Source organism: Simochromis diagramma, unplaced genomic scaffold (genome assembly GCF_900408965.1).
Source record: "Simochromis diagramma unplaced genomic scaffold, fSimDia1.1 OVJJ01000802.1, whole genome shotgun sequence".
NCBI classification, from domain to species: Eukaryota; Metazoa; Chordata; class Actinopteri; order Cichliformes; family Cichlidae; genus Simochromis; species Simochromis diagramma.
The window spans coordinates 248,128-267,044 of record NW_024387492.1 but is presented as its reverse complement, the minus strand read 5'-3'; the positions used below and the strand labels follow the sequence as shown (position 1 = coordinate 267,044).

General features: G+C 44.8%; 1 protein-coding gene across 6 annotated transcripts in view; it reads left to right on the top strand.

Annotated features, from left to right (window-relative positions):
* The window catches only part of disp1 (dispatched homolog 1 (Drosophila)), a 110,788-nt gene extending 92,240 nt beyond the window's left edge, over nucleotides 1–18,548 (top strand). For 5 of the 6 annotated variants that reach the window (XM_040017915.1, XM_040017916.1, XM_040017917.1 and 2 more), the window contains 8 exons: nucleotides 6,401–6,430; nucleotides 6,779–6,902; nucleotides 8,371–8,498; nucleotides 12,583–12,677; nucleotides 12,907–13,004; nucleotides 13,095–14,684; nucleotides 15,941–16,204; nucleotides 16,290–18,548. In XM_040017915.1, coding sequence (XP_039873849.1) covers nucleotides 6,401–6,430; nucleotides 6,779–6,902; nucleotides 8,371–8,498; nucleotides 12,583–12,677; nucleotides 12,907–13,004; nucleotides 13,095–14,684; nucleotides 15,941–16,204; nucleotides 16,290–18,083 — 4,123 coding nt within the window. In that variant the 3' untranslated portion in view covers nucleotides 18,084–18,548. The remainder of the gene's footprint in view (nucleotides 1–6,400; nucleotides 6,431–6,778; nucleotides 6,903–8,370; nucleotides 8,499–12,582; nucleotides 12,678–12,906; nucleotides 13,005–13,094; nucleotides 14,685–15,940; nucleotides 16,205–16,289) is intronic. The other variant, XM_040017920.1, reaches the window with a different exon arrangement.
* The last annotated feature ends 369 nt before the right edge of the window (nucleotides 18,549–18,917 follow it).

Below are 18,917 nucleotides of genomic sequence, written 5' to 3'. Positions count from 1 at the left end.
TGTCATTCGAGTGGGAGCACTGGTAGCCGGGGCCTATTTCACGGCTAGATCGAGCCTCTAATTGAGTGCAGCGTTCCAGCGAGGCACTAATCAGGGCAGGGCGGGCCCAGCAGCCTGATGGCTGACACTAATTGTTCCTGCGCCGACTTAAAGGCCATGTTTGTGAAATATTTAGCTACCCGTCTGTTGACAGTTAACTCCGTCCTCTGCCTCTGAACTCTTAACCCCTTTACTTATTATTTTGCTAGTTCCTGTCCAGTTGTGAAATGCAGCGAGTTTGAGCACAAATGTCAACAACAGCAGTGCACAACGTGGCCCTTAGAGCTTAAATCCAGCAATCGCCTCACATCTGTTACAGTGCGCTCCAAGATCTCCGTTTTGGATGAACCCCAAAAGATTTCACCATGCTCCTCCTCGCGCGATTGTCTGCTTCCGTCTGGGATGAGCCAGAGCCGTGGTGTGTAGAAAGCCGTCCCTCGGTCCCCAGCTGCTTCTCTGTCAGCGCCGTGCTGAGTGAGCGGCGGGCCGTCTGTGTTTACCTTATTAATTAGCCCAGTGATCCAGAAACACTCTCCCTCTGGTAAATAGAATAACAGTGAAAGGTTACACGGGTGGAGGAAAATAAGAGAGCAGGCAGCAAGCAAAGGAAGAAAGGGAAGGCGGCATGGTCAGGAGGGACCAGAGAGTCATGGAGGAAACCTGATGTGGCAGGTCAAAGGACTTAGGTGGTTTTTGTTCATTTTACAGATTGCAGTTCTTGAGATCATGTTGACCCCAGCTCGCCAGTTTCAGTTTTATAACAATGGCATAAATTATTGCTGTGAACTGCAGAGATCAAGAATCCATCATCTCTTCTTTAAAAGCATCCAAGTATGCTGTGCAGCTTTCCAATTGGCTGAAATGAATTCAGATCGGAGCGTTGCAGGCCAAAATTCAAAATAGTCCATTAAGTAGACAAATAGACAGCCTGACAGCGCTTTTATGAATCTGCTCCAAGTGTTTCCGATAGCTCGACTCCTCCATCTTGGGCCATATGTGTCCTGGGGTCTGCAGTTCAAGGCCATACATGGAAAGCCAAGAGACTGCGCCCAGTGAAATGAATTACATTAGCAATACAGAGTTTTCCCTCGGCTGCGTGTTCAAAGAAGGGCTGGGGAAACGTGGCTTTCATTAGGTACTGCTGGTTTAAACCGGGTTAGAGGTCGCTTTGAAAGCTGAAGGGGAAAAAGTCTCTAATATAGAATAGAATAGAATTAGAATTCAACTTTATTGTCATTGCACATGCACAGGTACAGGGCAACGAAATGCAGTTTGCATCCATCCAGAAGTGCTTTAGTGATATAGATATATTACAATATATATTAGCAATAATATAGATATGTGAGTATATTACAGAAATGGGTCTATTATGGTATGTTATAATTATTCTATAACTATAAGTATGTACAGGCTGTAGTGAGTACAAGCTATGAACAGGCTATGAACAGGATATAAATATGAAAAACTATACAGAATATGAAATAAGTAACTTTACAGAATCTGAGATATACAGCTATACAGAAATGGGAACTATGCAAGTTGTAAACAGTTGTAGGATTAAAGATTATCGAATGTACAGAATGATTATTTACACAGAGCTATACAGTAGTGCAGTTAAGATAAGTGAGGGTGTAGATAGTTTCTACAGAGGCTATATAAAGTGCTAGTGATTGTGAGTGGTGGTTCAGTCCATGTTATTATTGTGTGTTTGAGGGTACAGTTGTCCATTGTGTGTATGTTCAGTCCATGAGTTTAACGTGGGTCAGATGTCAGGAGGCAGAGTTCAGGAGTCTGACAGCTGTGGGGAAGAAGCTGTTCCGGTACCTGGTGGTCTTAGTCCGGAGGCTCCTGTGGCGCCTCCCAGAGGGCAGGAGGGTGAAGAGTCCATGTGATGGGTGACTGGGGTCTTTGATGATTTTCCCAGCCCTTTTCAGACACCGCTTCCTGTAGATGTCTTTTATGACAGGAAGTGGTGCTCCGGCGATGCGCTGGGCAGTTTTCACGACCCTCTGCAACGCCTTCCGGTCCGAGGCAGAGCAGTTCCCGTACCAGACTGTTATACAGTTGGTCAGGATGCTCTCGATGGTGCAGCGATAGAAGTTCACCAGGATGTCTGAGGACAGGTGGTTCTTCCTCAGAGTCCTCAAGAAGAAGAGGCGCTGGTGAGCCTTCTTGACCAGCTTGGAGCAGTTGGTCGTCCAGGTGAGATCCTCGGAGATGTGGACTCCCAGGAACTTGAAGCTGCTCACACGCTCCACAGCCGTCCCCTTAATGTGGATGGGTGGATGTGGGTCAGCATTCCTCCTGTAGTCCACGATGAGCTCCTTGGTCTTCTCGGTGTTAAGCAGCAGGTTGTTTCTGTCGCACCACTCAGCCAGACGATCCACCTCCTCCCTGTAAGGCGGCCTCATCGTTGTCACTGATGAGGCCAATCACCGTGGTGTCATCTGCAAACTTAATGATGGTGTTGGAACCATCAGCAGGTCTGCAGTCGTGGGTGAAGAGGGAGTAGAGGAAAGGGCTCATCACACAGCCTTGTGGTACACCGGTGTTCATTGTGATTGTAGATGAGCAGTGGTTATCCAGCCGGACATGTTGGGGGCGGTTGGTCAGGAAGTCCAGTAACCATTTGCAGATGAGGGAACTGATGCCCAGGTCTGTCAGTTTCCTGATGAGTTGTGAGGGGTGGATTGTATTGAATGCTGAACTGAAGTCTATAAACAGCATTCTGGCGTAGGTGTTGTTGTTGTCCAGGTGTGAGAGGACAGAGTGCATTGCGATGGAGACTGCATCCTCTGTGCTCCTGTTCTGGCGGTATGCGAATTGGTGGGGGTCCAGGGTGGGGGGGAGACAGGATTTGAAGTGTGCTAGGACCAGTCGCTCTAAGCAATTAGTGATGATGGGGGTGAGTGCTACTGGGCGGTAATCATTGAGGCAAGATGGGTTGGAGTTTTTGGGTATCGGGACGATGGAGGTGGATTTGAAGCAGGCCGGTACCACAGCGTGGGCCAAGGACAGATTGAATATGTCTGTGAGCACTCCTGCAAGCTCCCCAGAACACGCTCTGAGAACACGCCCGGGGATGCCATCAGGGCCTGCAGCCTTGTGCACATTGATCCTGCTCAGCACCGCTCCTACATCGGTGGGGGAGAGAGTCAGAGGTTGGTGAATATACGAGAGCAAAGAGCAAAGGGAGGAAAACACATTTTAATTTGATCGATTAAAAGGAGCTAATTTAAAGCCATTGCTTCAAATGGCTTAATGCTATGAAAACACTCAGGTCCATCTGTGAGTGGACTTTTTTCCTGGTTAACACTATTGTGACACAGGCAGTAGATCCGGTGAGGCCTTGCTGGATTGGACCTCTTCCAACTCATCCGTGCTCGATCCGTTTGGGATTTGAGGAGTGTAGAGGCCGGCTCGATGCCGTGGGCTCTGTGTGGTGCTGTTTGCAGGGAGCCCGGAGCATTGGAGCACAACACTGCATTGTAACATTTCTTTCCCCAGACGAGCGTGAGTGATGGCCTGTTTGTGTCTGTGCATACCTGTGTTGGCAAACTGTGCTCTCAGCTTGTGCCACTTGACATTTGGCTGTCATATAAAAAGGCCCAGCGGGACTTTAAAGGGGATTTACAACCTCCTTACAACCCTGTGGAGTAAAATTCCTCACTGGTCCCGCGAGTTCATTTGTGGTTCCCATTATGACTTATCTGACTTTGATGGGGGGACAGACACCCTGCTTGGATCATGGGGCTATGTCGCTAAAATCAGAGTGCTGTCAACTTGATTAGCTGCACAAGAAGGTTACCTCAGAACTCACTTCCTGTTTCTTTGTACCATTAGAGAAGTAAAGTAGGGCCACTTAGCTTCCAGTAAAGATGTGAATCTATGATGCACTAAAAATGTATTTACAATCCTTTAAGCTTCAGGTTAAAGCCCTGCATTGATCTTTCCAGAGACTTTTCTGGCAGAATAGGTAATCCAGTCCCTCTGGCCTCCAATAAGGACTCTGCTCATTGATGTAGTCACGGTCCTGATCTCCTCTCGACTTGTCATCATTTTAACTTGTGCCTGAACGTGCCTTCATTTGGCATCAGTGTGCAATAAACAGCTCTTTTAAAACGACTGATTTTCGTGTCTTTTAGGGGTGCAACGATACACAAAATTCACGGTTCGGTTCGATACTTTGGTGTCACGGTTCGATATTTTTTCGATACAAAAAATGCTTTTTTAATTTGTCATTTATTAAAATTATAAATATATATTTTAACTCAAACGTACAGTTTTTAAATTTAATGTTGCTGAAACAACAAGCGGATAAAATAATAAATTATCTGATGGAGAAATCCCTCATCTTTGGAAAAGAGAGTTTATTACAGAGAAATGTCTCTTTCCAAAATAAAAGCTATACTATACGCTTCTTCTGGGCTATATTCTCAGCAGCATATTAAACATATCAGGTCCCCATAAGGAGAATCATGTGCTAACGGCTGTCTAAATGACTTGGGTAAAGTTTGTAGCATGCGTGCTTGTTGTTTTTGTCTGCTTCCACTTGTCTTTGCACTAGGATTATGTCGGAGTAAATGTGCAGTCATATTCGTTGTGTTCCCACTAGTGCTGTCAGCGTTAATCTGAAATGACGTTAACGCCACAACACGGCAAATCTCCGTTAACGAGCTACCCCTGATCGCCCCGTGCGTGGGGCTGGACGGCGTCAACACGTTAACGAGCTAACTGCGCTAACACACTAGTTCCCACCATGTAATTGAGCATTGCGTGGCACATCCAACATACTGTTTTACTTTAGTCCATGACGCGCTTACCTTCAGGGTCATACGTCACATGAAGACCAAAATAGTTCCAAAGGCCAGATCTGAATGAGGGTGGGGGAGGTTCAATTTGCCAAGTTGCAACGAGAACTTAGCTTCTGTCTTGCTAGCTTGCGCTGCGCTCAGTGGATCTGCACTCGACAGTGCAGCCTAGGCGGAGTAGTCGAGCGCAGATCCACTGAGCTCTCAACACAGACAGCATCGTCAGAAGAAAAGTTGATAAAATAAATTAAAAATTTTGTATTGTTCGATACATATGCGTACCGAACCGAAAGCACTGTATCGAACGGTTCAATATCGATACGAGTATTGTTGCACCCCTAGTGTCTTTGGGTAATATCGGTTGTGGCCTTCTTATCGAATATCGACATCTGCAAGTGTCAGCCATGGTAAATACCAGCTGAAACCAGCTCTGATAACGTGACGTTTACCTGTATCAGTTTACTTGTCTATGTCATGTGATTCATTTATTTATTGAGTGTTCAGACTTTGTTCTGTTTGCCCGTTTTTATTCACTCAGCTGTGTATGTTCATCCCAAAAAAAAACCCCAACCCTGCATCTTTTTTAACTGCAAAGCTTCAGTTTAGGTTTTTTGGGAAGCTAAAATCTCCAACTCTGGCTGTTCCGTGTGTTTTCTCCACACAGACATGTGTCTGTCTCCCGTGAACCCCTTTAGCCTTGATCATTAATCTCCTGTAGCCCCACTGTGATCAGGTGGTCGTATCTGATTCTGCCACTTCCTCTTCCCTTCCACCCGGCGCGTTTGCTGCTTCTCCGGCATACCGGACGCTCCCCCCACTGCTCCCAAGAGGAGCTGATGAGAATTCCAGATAGATCCCGAGCAGCTGAAGTATGTGTCTGTGGGCGTGTTTGGGTCAGCCACCAACAGGAAGCCTGATTTCACAATGTGATAACATGTTTTTGTGTGGAAGTGCAAGTTGTAATCCGAGACTTCCCGCTGTATCGGCGAGGGCCTGGTGTGTGTTGGAGTGCTGATTTATCGAGCACATGGCACACTAGGCTTCACTTGGCTTCAATGAAATTTAAAAAATGCTGTTTAGCAGTTATCAGGAACATTTGAGGCATTATTTAGCTTCACGCTGACATCCATTTGTGTCAGGATCAGCCAGAAATTCAGGATCATTTTGAGCCCAGCACAAGTTTTCAGGTTGGCGTCGGCCTGCAGTTTAGATGCTGGTACCTCGCTCGAGTCGTTAGATGTCGGCGTGTGGCTCGTGTATATTAGAAAGAAAATCCCTGTAAGCTTGTCTGTCAAATCAGAACAAAGTTTGAAAAAGGAGCAGAGAATTATGAGACGTTCAGCACAAAGTGGTTTTGACAGCCATGTCAGCTTTAATGTCTTCAGCGGTCCAATATCCACGCTGCGCGCTCCTGCTGGAAAAAGATAAGCAGCACATGATGGAGAAAAGATGTCCACTCTTTCTCAAGTCTCCTCCAATATGTTTTTGATTGGTTGTTGCTTTGACTTCAAAATATAAGCCTGATTTATCTCCCTCTCTTTGGTTTTCAGCCCTTCGATGCCTTTTCGATTTCCCAGAAGGTAAGACCTGCCAGAAACGCTCAAACTTCTCCTCCTTTCTTTATTTCTGTCATCCATCCATCAGAGCTCTACTGGAGCCATCATTCCTCAGTAGTGAGTCACGACTTATTGATTCACTTATCCTGCAGTAACTAGCAACTTGGATGGTCCTCATTTATCCATTAACCTACAGTAAAATCTAACTCTTAAAGAGAAGACATGTTTTCGTTTTCTCCGTTTGTTCCCACAGTGACTAATTTGATGCTTTTTCTTGTTTCTCCTACTCTGTATGTAATCAGAGGCACATGCTGTTTGAAATCAACTGTCAAAGGACGTCTTGTTATCAACTTTTATGTGTCTTTTTCACAGCTATGCTGAGCTAATAGCTGATTGGCCAGTGGTGGTGCTGGGTGTGTGCACGGTGCTTATTGTGATCTGTGCCCTGGTGGGCATACTTGTGCCTGACCTGCCGGATTTCTCTGACCCACTGCTTGTGAGTACACTACTCATTGGTCACCTTTGTAGATGACGGTAGCCGTCCTCTTTTCAGTGTGTAGTACTGTATTTTCTGCACTATAAGGCACACTTAAAATCCTTTAATTTTCTCAGCAATTGACAGTGCGCCTTATGTATGAATTCTGGTTGTGCTTATTGACCTCAAACCAATTTTATGTGGTGCACGGCGCTCAAAAATCTGTCATAAATGCTTCAGTATGACTTTGGTAAGCTACGAAGCCGCACCGCTTGATGGATTGTCAGAGCATTACGGATGCCTAGTCAGGAGCCTTGCGGAGTAATCTGGGTCCTAAACTCCGTCCTCTTCACGTCCCAAAGTCAAACGAACACTGCGGCATCACCGAGAGTTAAAAACTGTCTAAATTCTTTCATCTTTAATAAAATGATCAGCGTTGCTGCTTTACCAGGTGTAACAATTAAGTTTAACATCCAGGCATCCATGAAAACAGGATTTATTACATTTAACAGAGTTAGAAGTTAGCAAGAAGTTAGCTCGCTAGTTTCCACCTAAACATGATATAGCATGTTCTGACTGAGAGATTTCTGAAGCATTCAAACGTACAGCTCTGCTATCACTTCCAACATAACTGAAGACAGGAAACTAAACAGCAGTGACGTTTGTAGGGTTACTGAAGTTGGGCTAGCTGGTATATAATGTTGTGCTACGTGATCGCTAGCGACACAGCTATGTTAGCATAAACACAGTGAAGCTGGAGGATGAACGCCAACTTCTTTCCACTCGATAAAAGTTAATGTGAGGGTTCCTGATGGTTAGAGACAAATGCAATCGCATGGCAGGATGCTCTAAACGGACCAAACTTCAGTCAGGAGAACAACTGAGATAATCCATCCACAATACGAGGTTAGTCATTAATATACTGCAACAACATGGGAATAGAGCAGCTGATAGAGAATTCAACATTAATGAATCAATGGTACGGAAGTGGAAGAAGCAAGAAGAATGAGTTGAGGAAAGTTTGACTTATCTGACTGTTTTGTTTCGCTTAATGCGCCTTATAATCCGGTGCACCTTATGGTCTGAAAAATGCGGTACTCATGTTGTACATAGAGACGCACTCATGCAGGCTGATCGGTTCTATGTTGTCCTGTTATGTTTGAGTTTAGTTTGCTTTGGCAAACTAAACTCAAACATAACAGGAGTACCAAGAAAGCAAACATGAATTTGACTGTTATTCACGTTATTTCTAATAATTTCTAAATTTCCATAGATATTGTGATGAAATAGTTGAGGGTTTGATTTTGGGGGAATATCGGTGAATATATTTGATTTTTAAATCGCTAAAAATGTGTGTCGGGCTTAAACGTCCTGTATTGGCTGAGCGTGATGAGAACTGTGTGATAATAAAATGATCAGTTTGCCTTAATACAACATAATCATGTCAATTTCTGCTGTTTTATTTCTGGTATCTTTTTTTTCCTACAAGGGCTTCGAGCCACGGGGAACAGCCATTGGCCAGCGACTAGTCACATGGAACAATATGGTGAAGAACACGGGCTATAAAGCCACACTGGCCAATTATCCATTCAAATATGCAGATGAGCAGGCCAAAATGTGAGTTTACACTCATCTGAGATGCTTTCTGAAGCGCCGTGCAGGAACATGTGAAAGCTGGTTTAGCAGCTTTTTTTTCTCCCAAAGGCTGTAGAGTTTCTCTCTGTCTGCTCATCAAGCCGTCTGAAAGGCGATTGACATTAAACCTCTCATCGGTGGGTTCATCTGCAGATGTTTGCTTTAGCAGAAGAAAACAAAGATTTGTTGCACAAGTGTCGCTGCAGGAGGACAAATCTCACATTCACATGTTAAATATTTGTCGTAACCCTTAGTTCACGCTAAAATGTGCAGTCTGTCGATTGATTACATGGGCAGCAAACTCTGAAAAACACACAACAGTTTTTTGTTCACTTGTCTGTGTAAAATCTCCTTCGAACACCTACAAGTTTAATGCACCTGCGAGTCTTCTCATTGAGTCTTTAGTACTCTCATTGTCACATCGTTGTGTCCCATCGACTTCAGTGTTCACTTTAAGATTATGGTTTTGACTTTTCGAGCCCTGCATGGACGAGCAGCAGCCTACCTCAGTAAACTTTGACAGCAGGTCCCTGCTGCATCATACGAGCTTTTCTGGCTTCTTCCTCAGACATTAGTTATAGTTTTCCAGTCAGACCTTTTACTTCTTTTTGCCTCAGCAGTGCAGGATTCTGTCCACGTCACCTCCAGGTAAACTGCAGCAGCACTGCCCTGCACATCTGAGTTTTCTGTGTCCACATTTTGCCATTGAGGGTCTCTTTGTCACGTTTGCCATGGCCACAATTAGCTGCAGGATTTCCTCCATAGCGTGTAGATCAAGGGATCAGACCTCTGGCTGCTGGAACATAGCAGAGCATTGCAGACCATATTCTGGTCTTTGTGGGAGACCAGAATATGGAAATGGAAAAGTCTATCCTGCTGCTCCTTCATCCATCTCCCCTCCACTCTCATCTTCAGATGGGTCAGAGTTGGAGACCGCTCTGTTTCTACCTCCTCGTTCCCCCTAAAAGATCATTCCCAGAGCCTCCTGTGTGCTGTAAAGTGTTGCCCTCTTCAAAATAACTGCTCCACCATAAACTACCTGAGCCAGAACCAAAGAGCCCTATTTTGTTTTTAGTGTCTTTGAAGCATTGAAAAGCTATCAGTGTTTATTATCACGGCCTTAGTTTAAACACAGAGTGTGGCTTTCGAAGAGAGAAGACTTGAAAGTGAAACACACACGCGCACACAGACACATACACAAACACACATGCGCTTTCTTTCTTTTAACATCATATACCACTGCATGACAGCATGCTGAACGGGAACGAGAATTACGATGTAGAAAGATTTTTATACACAGCTCTATATTTATAGACAGGGTATCAAATCCCAGAAAAAACAAACACACGCACACACACACACACCATTGTCCAATATCAATCATCAATAGTGAGACCCACTTATTGTGTGAGTAACTAGGCAAACTTGCAGGAAAAGATAAAAAGTGTAAAATGTTGCTTTCAGTGGTAAAAATTAGTGCCACCTGGTGGACACTATCAATATGAAACATTTAAAGCAAGTGGTCCAAAATAAAAATCTTTAAATCAAATAAATTTACATAATTTTCTTAGACATTATTAAACATTTAATTACTTTTGAGCCTGTAAAACTGAAGTGACAGTGTAGAGAACATTATTAAACTGTTACTGGTTGAACAAAGACATTATATAGTGTCTTTGTTTGGCACTCATGTCGTTGGCTTCCACTATCAGCCAAGAAGAGAGGTCACAGGGGAGCGAGAGTTAAAGGCGTGGGGGTCAGAGGTAGGGGGTGAAGGATACTGTTGACAGACCTGTCTGAATCTCCTCCTGAAAGAAGAGAGGGAATAGTCGAGGTTTGTCCATCCACGAGGTCAGCCTCTGCCTCCCGTCAGCCAGAGTCTGCTCACTAATCAAGAACAAGTCTTTGCATGTCTGTCTCTTTCAGGTCTTCATGCACACATCAGACTGCAGATATCTGCTTTCTTAAATTTTACTGTTGCTCAGTTTTGCTTATTTGATGCATATCACCATATTCACAGGCATTTCACTTTAGCATGATTAAAAATCAGTAGACAGTCTTTGAATCAGATTTAATTTTTTGTTTAATTTTTTATGAGCAGATGTTGTGTAGATACATGTAGCTAAGATTAGAGCCTCTAAAAACAGCTCTGTTCTGCTGATTAGATAAAGTCTGTTCTCTCCGTCCCCCTCTGTGGACGCCTTTGTCTGTCTTGCGCCACATGTCTGTCTTCATGTAATTGTGTGCTTATCAGAAAGTGGCTCCTGCTTCTGTCAGCGAGCTCCCCTGGCTCATCCCCTCCGTCTGTCACTCTCTCTCTCTGACAGCCGCCTGATTACCCTGCCTTCCTCTTTTCCTCCTAAAAATGTGGCTCATTTAAAAAACCGATCTGCACGTCTCCCCCCGGGCGCCCTGCTCAATCAGAGTTACCATTATGATTATTAGAATAATGACAGCAGTACCTCTCTGTACTGCAGAAAGTCATTTATCTGATTTCTTGTAGGGAGCTGCGATGACTGCTGCCTTTTCTGACACAGCAGCATCTGTTTGATTCATGAAGTCATGAATAAGAATTATTTCTGGATCGTTTTCAACTTGGTACCGACTGATTATTATATTTGCAGCACATTTGTGCTACAAATATTTTTAGAGCTTTTCCTCATTTTCTGTCAGTCATTGAACACATTTAAGTACCAAATGACACATTTTTGCTCTCATTGTTCAGAAGGAGCTATCTGCTCTGACAGAACTTAACGGAAATGGTATTTCCAATAGTTCAACTGTAATGTTAGCTAGCTATGTTATTATAGACTCACTGGTCATTTTGTTAGTTACATTTAGCTAGTACCAGGTTGGGGCCACGTTTAGCTTCAGAAATACTATATTTCTTCTGGCTGTACCCATATGGAAAAGATAGATATAAATCTTATCAAGTTTGTATCTGTCTTGTGTGAAACTTGTATGAAAAGCATACAAGAGTGAAAACAGATATAAGATCCCTTGAAAAATTATATAATGAAACTTGTACGTTTTGGATACTTACTAAAACAATGTATGAAAGTAATGAGAAAGTGGCCACTTTCATGAGTAATCACATATAAGTTTTTACTATTTCTTTTCCATATGGGGTTGCTCACTAAGTGGCCCAAAGTGTGCAGAGGAAACTTAATGATATAAAAATGCCATTAAAAAAATAAAATAAAACAATAATAACAATATAAAACAATAATAGGAATGTTAGGAATTAACTCTATGAAATAAAGTTAGTTTTACAACAACAGCCGCCTCAAACAAAATGTCAATGTGTGTTTCAGGATAACATAAGAAGGACAGGATACTTTAGATGTTGTTATTGTGATCTGAAACTGAAATTTCTCGAATGAATCATTTGTTTTGTTTGTTTTTGTTTTTTAGGCATTTTGCTAAATTTGAAGTGTTTCTTTCAAGAAACAAAATGAAATCATTTGCATATGGCCTTCTGCAAAATCTGGTTTCATCCCATGATCACCATCTTCACCAAGTCTACAAGCCTTAATGCACTGAGCTGCAGCCATGTGATTGATTGCTTGTTAATACAAATTTCCAGTCACAAAGGTGTGTCAAATAAGGTGGCCACTGAGTGTATACTGTTACAGTGGTGGATGATCATACAACTCGGACTGGTCTAAACACAGTCAGTTTTTTTTGTTTTTGTTTTTGTTTTTGTTTTTTTTTTTGGGGGGGGGGGGTCTGTTTTTTCCTACTCTTGATTCTGATGCCAAAGGTGATTTCATGCCCAACTCTGGCTGAAAGTGCAGAAACGCTGCTCTCCCGCTGTGCAAAGCTTCTGTTTGTGAGGAGTAGCCAATCACATATCTGGTTCAAAGGGGTGGGGAAGGAAACTCAACCAAGGGCTGATGATTTTATAATACTATGAGTTATGACTCATGCAAAGCTTCATAGATTACACAGAATGGTCTAGCACTTCCCAGTGAAATCAAGGTATTTTGTGTAAAATTCACATCCTGTTCAGCACCTTAGTTCAGTGCTTCAGATGTTTGCTTATTCTCCTTCTACTGTTTTCCAGTCACCAAGAGCCCAGGCGGCCCAAAGACCACTTTGACAGAGACAAACGGCAAGCTGAGTGGGACTTCAGTAAAGAGTTCTTCTGTGATGTGCCAGGTAAGATTCAGGACAATGGAGAACAGGAAGAATTATACTAGTCCACATTCCACACAACTCCCAGACAGATTTATGGCTTTATATAAGGATGAGCAGACATGGAATAGTTGTGCTTTTTACTGTGGCTGATGGACGTGAACAGGATCTTTGCCAGATGGTCAAATAATTTTTTGTCTTGTATAAAATGGGAAACTTGCTCTCCTGCTTGACTATGCCATCCTTTCTGCAGGTGACAGTTATTCTAGAGTGGTGTTCTCGTCAGCTGAAGGGAAGAACCTGTGGAGTATTCAGGCCATCAAATCCATGTGCAATCTGGACAACGCAAGAGTATGCTGGCATCATTCAAGTCGTGTGAATATGTTTTTCTGTTACACTTCTGCTTGTTTTCGCTTATTTATTCATTCTTTCCGTCCTTAGGTGCGTTCCCACCGGGACTACTGGAATCTTTGTCAGCGCACCAATGCTGACTCCTGCTGCCCCAGCTGGACGCTAGGTAACTACATCGCTGTCCTCAACAACAGGTCATCCTGCCAGAAGATTACAGAACGAGACGTATCGCACACACTCAAGATCCTGCGCTCGTGTGTCAAATACTATCATAACGGCACTCTGGGACCCGACTGCTGGGACATGACCCTGCGGCGGAAAGACCAGCTAAAGTGTGCCAGTGTGCCCCGCAAGTGTACAAAATACAACGCCATCTACCAGATCTTTCACTTTCTGGTAGACAAAGACTTCCTGAGTCCCAAGAGCCTGGAGTATCCTCCGCCTGTGCTCAAGTACAGCATGCTCTTTTCCCCCACGGAGAAAGGCGAGTCTATGATGAACATTTACCTGGACAATTTCGAGAACTGGAACGCCTCCGACGGCATCACCACAGTCACAGGGATAGAGTTTGGCATTAAACACGACCTCTTTCAGGACTACCTCCTCACAGACACGGTGTATCCTGCCATAGCCATAGTGATAGTCCTGCTGGTCATGTGCGTGTACACGCGGTCAGTTTTCATCACACTCATGACAATAATAGCCATCATCAGCTCGCTGATTGTGTCATACTTTCTCTACCGAATGGTTTTCGACTTTGAGTTCTTCCCCTTCATGAACCTCACAGCCCTCATCATCCTGGTAGGTATCGGTGCAGATGACGCCTTTGTGCTTTGTGACGTGTGGAACTATACTAAGTTCGATAAGCCTCACGCTGAGCTGGCAGAGACGGTCGGCGTGACCCTTCAACACGCGGCCCTCTCTATGTTTGTCACCAGCTTCACCACTGCTGCTGCTTTTTATGCCAACTATGTCAGCAACATCACTGCCATTCGCTGCTTTGGAGTCTACGCTGGCACTGCCATATTGGTCAACTATATTTTAATGGTGACATGGCTGCCCGCCGTGGTGGTGCTACATGAACGCTACCTGCCGAACATGTTCCTCTGCGCTAAGCCTCAGCACCAGCAGACAGGTTGTTGCACGCAGATGTTCTGGGCCAGTCTTTGCCAAAAGGCCAACAAATGCCTCTTCACAGTTTCGGAGGTGTCGAGGATATTCTTTGAGAAGGTGCTGCCCTGCATCGTCATCAAGCTCCGCTACCTCTGGCTCTTCTGGTTTCTTGCCATGACCGTGGGCGGGGCCTATGTGGTTTGTGTAAACCCAAAGATGAAGCTCCCCTCCTTGGAGCTGGCAGAGTTTCAGGTCTTCAGATCTTCTCACCCATTTGAGCGCTATGATGCAGAGTACAAAAAGCTTTTCATGTTTGAGAGAGTCCATCATGGCGAGGACCTCCACATGCCCATTACCATCATCTGGGGGGTGACCCCTGTGGATAATGGTGATCCCCTGAACCCCAAAAACAAAGGAAAGCTTATACTGGATAGCAGTTTCAACATTGCCAGTCCAGCATCTCAAGTCTGGATCCTCAACTTCTGCCAGAAAATGAGAAACCAGAGCTTCGTCTTTCAGTCCGAAGAGCAGGACTTCACCAGCTGCTTCATCGAGACGTTCAAACAGGTCAGTACTGCATGTGTACTAGTGATATATGGAGCAAACTCAAACCTCAATAACCTTTTTATCAATAAAAAAATAAAGTTATTAAACCACAATTGATCTCCAAAACCAAAACGATTACTCTAAAAGTTGAACACATTTCTGATGTTGGTGTTCTCCTGCCGTTTGTTAAATTCTCACTTGAACTGATTGACTTCATCAGATTAAACTTTCTTACAGTCGGCTAGCATTAGCTTATCTGCTATATAGAAAAATGAATTGTTATCCGGTCTTTAAGTGATGACGCGTGAACCCTGCTTCCAGGTCCAAACTACTCTGCATTTATTAAGGCTGTTGTGTTTTTAACATGCTTTAATGCTTTGTATCCTGAACGAGCTCCTAAAAACAGTCAGTGATCACTGTCGGCCTCGCTCGGTTTTTATTACCACTGTTCATTTCAAAGCTCAGTTTTTAAACCTTACGGTGTAACTACAGCCCATGCAGCAGTATATGAATGACTAACCTCGTATTGTGGATGGATTATCTCAGTTGTTCTCCTGACTGAAGTTTGGTCCGTTTACAGCATCCTGCCATGCGATTGCATTTGTCTCCAACCATCGAGAACCCTCACGTTAACTTCTATCAAGTGGAAAAAAGTTAGCGTTCATCCTCCAGCTTCACCGTGTTTATGCTATGCTAACATAGCTGTGTCGCTAGCGATCACTTTGAAAAGGAGCTTGGAAAGAAAAGCATCTGGACTTGTTTAAGTCCCAGATTTAAACCTAGTGGGAGTATCCCCCCAAAGAGGGACAAAAGGACAAAACGTAGAGGATCATCAGGGGGTCCCTTTGTCCCTCTTTGGGGAGATACTTCCACTGGGTTTAAATCTGGGACTCTCCACCATTTCACCCTTAGAACTGAAGAAGCTTCTCGGATGAGAAGCAAAACGTTTTCAAGCAACTTAAACAAGTCCAGACGCTTTTCTTTCCAAGCTCCTTAGACTACGATGACCTGGATGACTGAGAACCTTCACAGAGAACTGTTAGCACTGTTTATGATGAGCACAGAGAAGAGTGCTGGTGAGGAGTGAGCATACAGGTCTCATTCTTCAGTCCTTCTCTTAGAAATCGTTACACAGGCTATTTCAAGACATCCATGTGGATGGAAGTTTTTCATTTTTCAGTTGCAGTCCTTTTAGACATTGGCCATAAATGAATTAAGCCATAAAGTTTCAGAAAGCAACCCGACCGATTCTGGTTTACCTCTTCTGTTTTTAACAGTGGATGGAGAACCAAGACTGCGACGAGGCCTCTGTCTACCCTTGCTGCAGTCAGTCCATCTTCCCATACAAACAGGATGTCTTTGAGTTGTGTATCAAAAGAGCCATCATGGAGCTGGATCGAAGTACTAACTACCACCTTGACAGCAAGACCCCTGGACCTCGATTTGACATCAACGACACCATCAGAGCCATTGTTTTAGAGTTCCAGAGCACCTTCCTCTTCACATTGGCCTATGAGAAGATGTACCAGTTCTACCGTGAGGTATGCACAGCCCAGCATCACCTGGACACATCTCCACTGGTGAAACAAGATATTTTATAATGTTAGCAATGTCTTTCTGTTTTAGGTGGATGCCTGGATCGAGGAGGAGCTTCGCTATGCCCCAGCAGGCCTCAGCTATGGCTGGTTTGTGAGCAACCTGGAGTTTTATGACCTCCAGGACAGCCTGTCAGATGGGACTCTGATTGCTATGGCGCTGTCAGTGGCTGTTGCTTTCAGCGTCATGCTCCTGACCACCTGGAATTTCATCATCAGCCTGTATGCCATCCTGTCCATTGCAGGGACCATATTTGTCACAGTGGGCTCTCTGGTGCTTCTGGGCTGGGAGCTCAATGTCTTGGAGTCTGTGACCATTTCAGTGGCGGTCGGACTGTCCGTGGACTTTGCTGTCCACTACGGCGTGGCCTACCGACTTGCCCCAGAGCCGGACCGTGAGGGAAAGGTGATATTTTCCCTCAGTCGGATGGGTTCTGCTATTGCAATGGCAGCACTAACCACCTTTGTTGCCGGCGCAATGATGATGCCGTCAACTGTCCTGGCCTACACGCAGCTGGGCATGTTCATGATGCTGATCATGTGCATCAGCTGGGCCTTTGCCACCTTCTTTTTTCAGTGCATGTGCCGCTGCCTGGGGCCCCAGGGCACCTGTGGCCAGATACCGCTGCCCAAAAAACTGCAGTGTCAGGCCTTCACCGAAACCACATCCAGCAGCCCCTCGCCCCAGGGGAAGAGTTCTGGTCTGGCGAAATACCAGCTGGACAGCAAGGGCGGTGAGGTGGAACATTATGAGCTGGAGCCTTTAGCATCCAGTCAAAAAACTGAGGATAAACTGCACGAAGGGCATGATTCCAGCACTCAGCTTTATAACAGAATTCCTCCTCACCACCACGCTGCTCCTTTTTCAAACATTCATTACTCGAACACAGAAGCCGGTGAAAGAGGATCTGAGAATGGGCACGTAGCCACGCTGAGCACACCGTGCAGGTGCCAGTACTCGCAAAACACCAACTGCACATGTGGGGATCCTCATCTGCTTCAGCAGTGGAACCCACATTCCTGTGCGCCGGATTCTCGCTCCTGCCCTCCAACCTCTCAGCTCTTCCCCCTCTCAGGAAGCCCCCTCAGCAAACAAAACGCGACCCTTTTACCAACAAACCTGGACCCAGCCTACACACGCGTGGAGTGCTGTATGCACTACTTCCACTGTCCACTCACTCATTTCCACCACTGCTCACAGGGGAGATTGGTGACCCCCAGGCAAGGAGCTCCCCACACCTGTCACTTCAGGAAGCACTGTGTTCATACTGCGGCCCTGCAGGCGGCCTCAGTAGGAGACCAGAGATTCACAAGCCCAAAGCAGGACGCTGGCCCGGATCCAGGACCAGGACCTGGCTCTGATTCCGAGACTGCTGGAGAAGTCGTAGTTCATAGGCATGAAATGTCATTATCTGACAGTAGCCAAAATATCAGCACCACAGCACAGCCTCAAAGCCCCTCCCCCTCTGCAGGCTCCTTACACAAAAGCTGCCATGAATGTGCAACGGACACCAGCCGTTATCGTGGTGATAACCACACACCCACCACAAGAACTGAAACAGCAATGCACATGGATGTTTGTGAAGTCCCTGGCAACCAGGACAAGCCTGACAGTATTCCCGTCACACGGGAAGAGATCGTTAAGACATGCAAGCGGAACTCAAAAAGAGAGCGGGCGGCCTCTGCCTCTCCAAAGAAACTCAACTGTTTTAACAGGACGTTGAAAGTGAAATGCAATTCAGCGTCAGACGTGCCAAAAAGCGAAGCCAGCGTGCCTCCTATTGCAATAAGCACCACTAATCCCTCTTCTGAAAGCTTATGCTGACAATAAGTGAAGTCAGTATCACAAACCAAAAGTCCAAGAAATGTTGTGCAATCGTACAAGGTGTGGGATGTGTTGACCAAGTGCCTCGGTGTGTTTCATGAAGCACGGACTCACTACATGTATTCAGTTTACAGTTTTCTTTTTGTACTCACCAGCGTTTCAGATTGTTGTTTTTTAACAGTGAAACAAACACTACTGATGAAGCTGCGTCATCACTGTGGGACGCGAATGGTCGTTTTTTTTATTTTTCAAACTGGCGTCGCCAACAAATGTTTTTAAGTCGTGTGTTAAATACGCAGCAGCCAGTCGCACCGACATGAAATCGCGCCGCCTCTGTTGCTTTATGTCTATCACTTCTTTGTATGTGCTGAAGTCCGTGTTAACTTCCCAGTGTACTCTTGTTGCCACATGCCTCAGATAAAAGCTGTACTATGTGATTAAAGTGTCGTTTTTAAGAAACAAAAACATTGTCCTGCTGTTGTGTGTATTTACAGACATTAACAGACACACACACATTAACACACAGACACACACAGACAGAGACACATTTACAGACATTAACAGACACACACACATTAACACACAGACAGACACACACACATTAACACAGACACACAGAGATACAGACAGACACACACAGACAGAGACACACATTTACAGACATTAACAGACACACACACACATTAACACACAGACACAGACAGACACACACACATTAACACAGAGACACACACACACACAGACAGACACACATTAACACAGACAGACACACATTAACACAGACAGACACACACGGACACACAGACAGAGACGCACACACAGACAGAGACACAC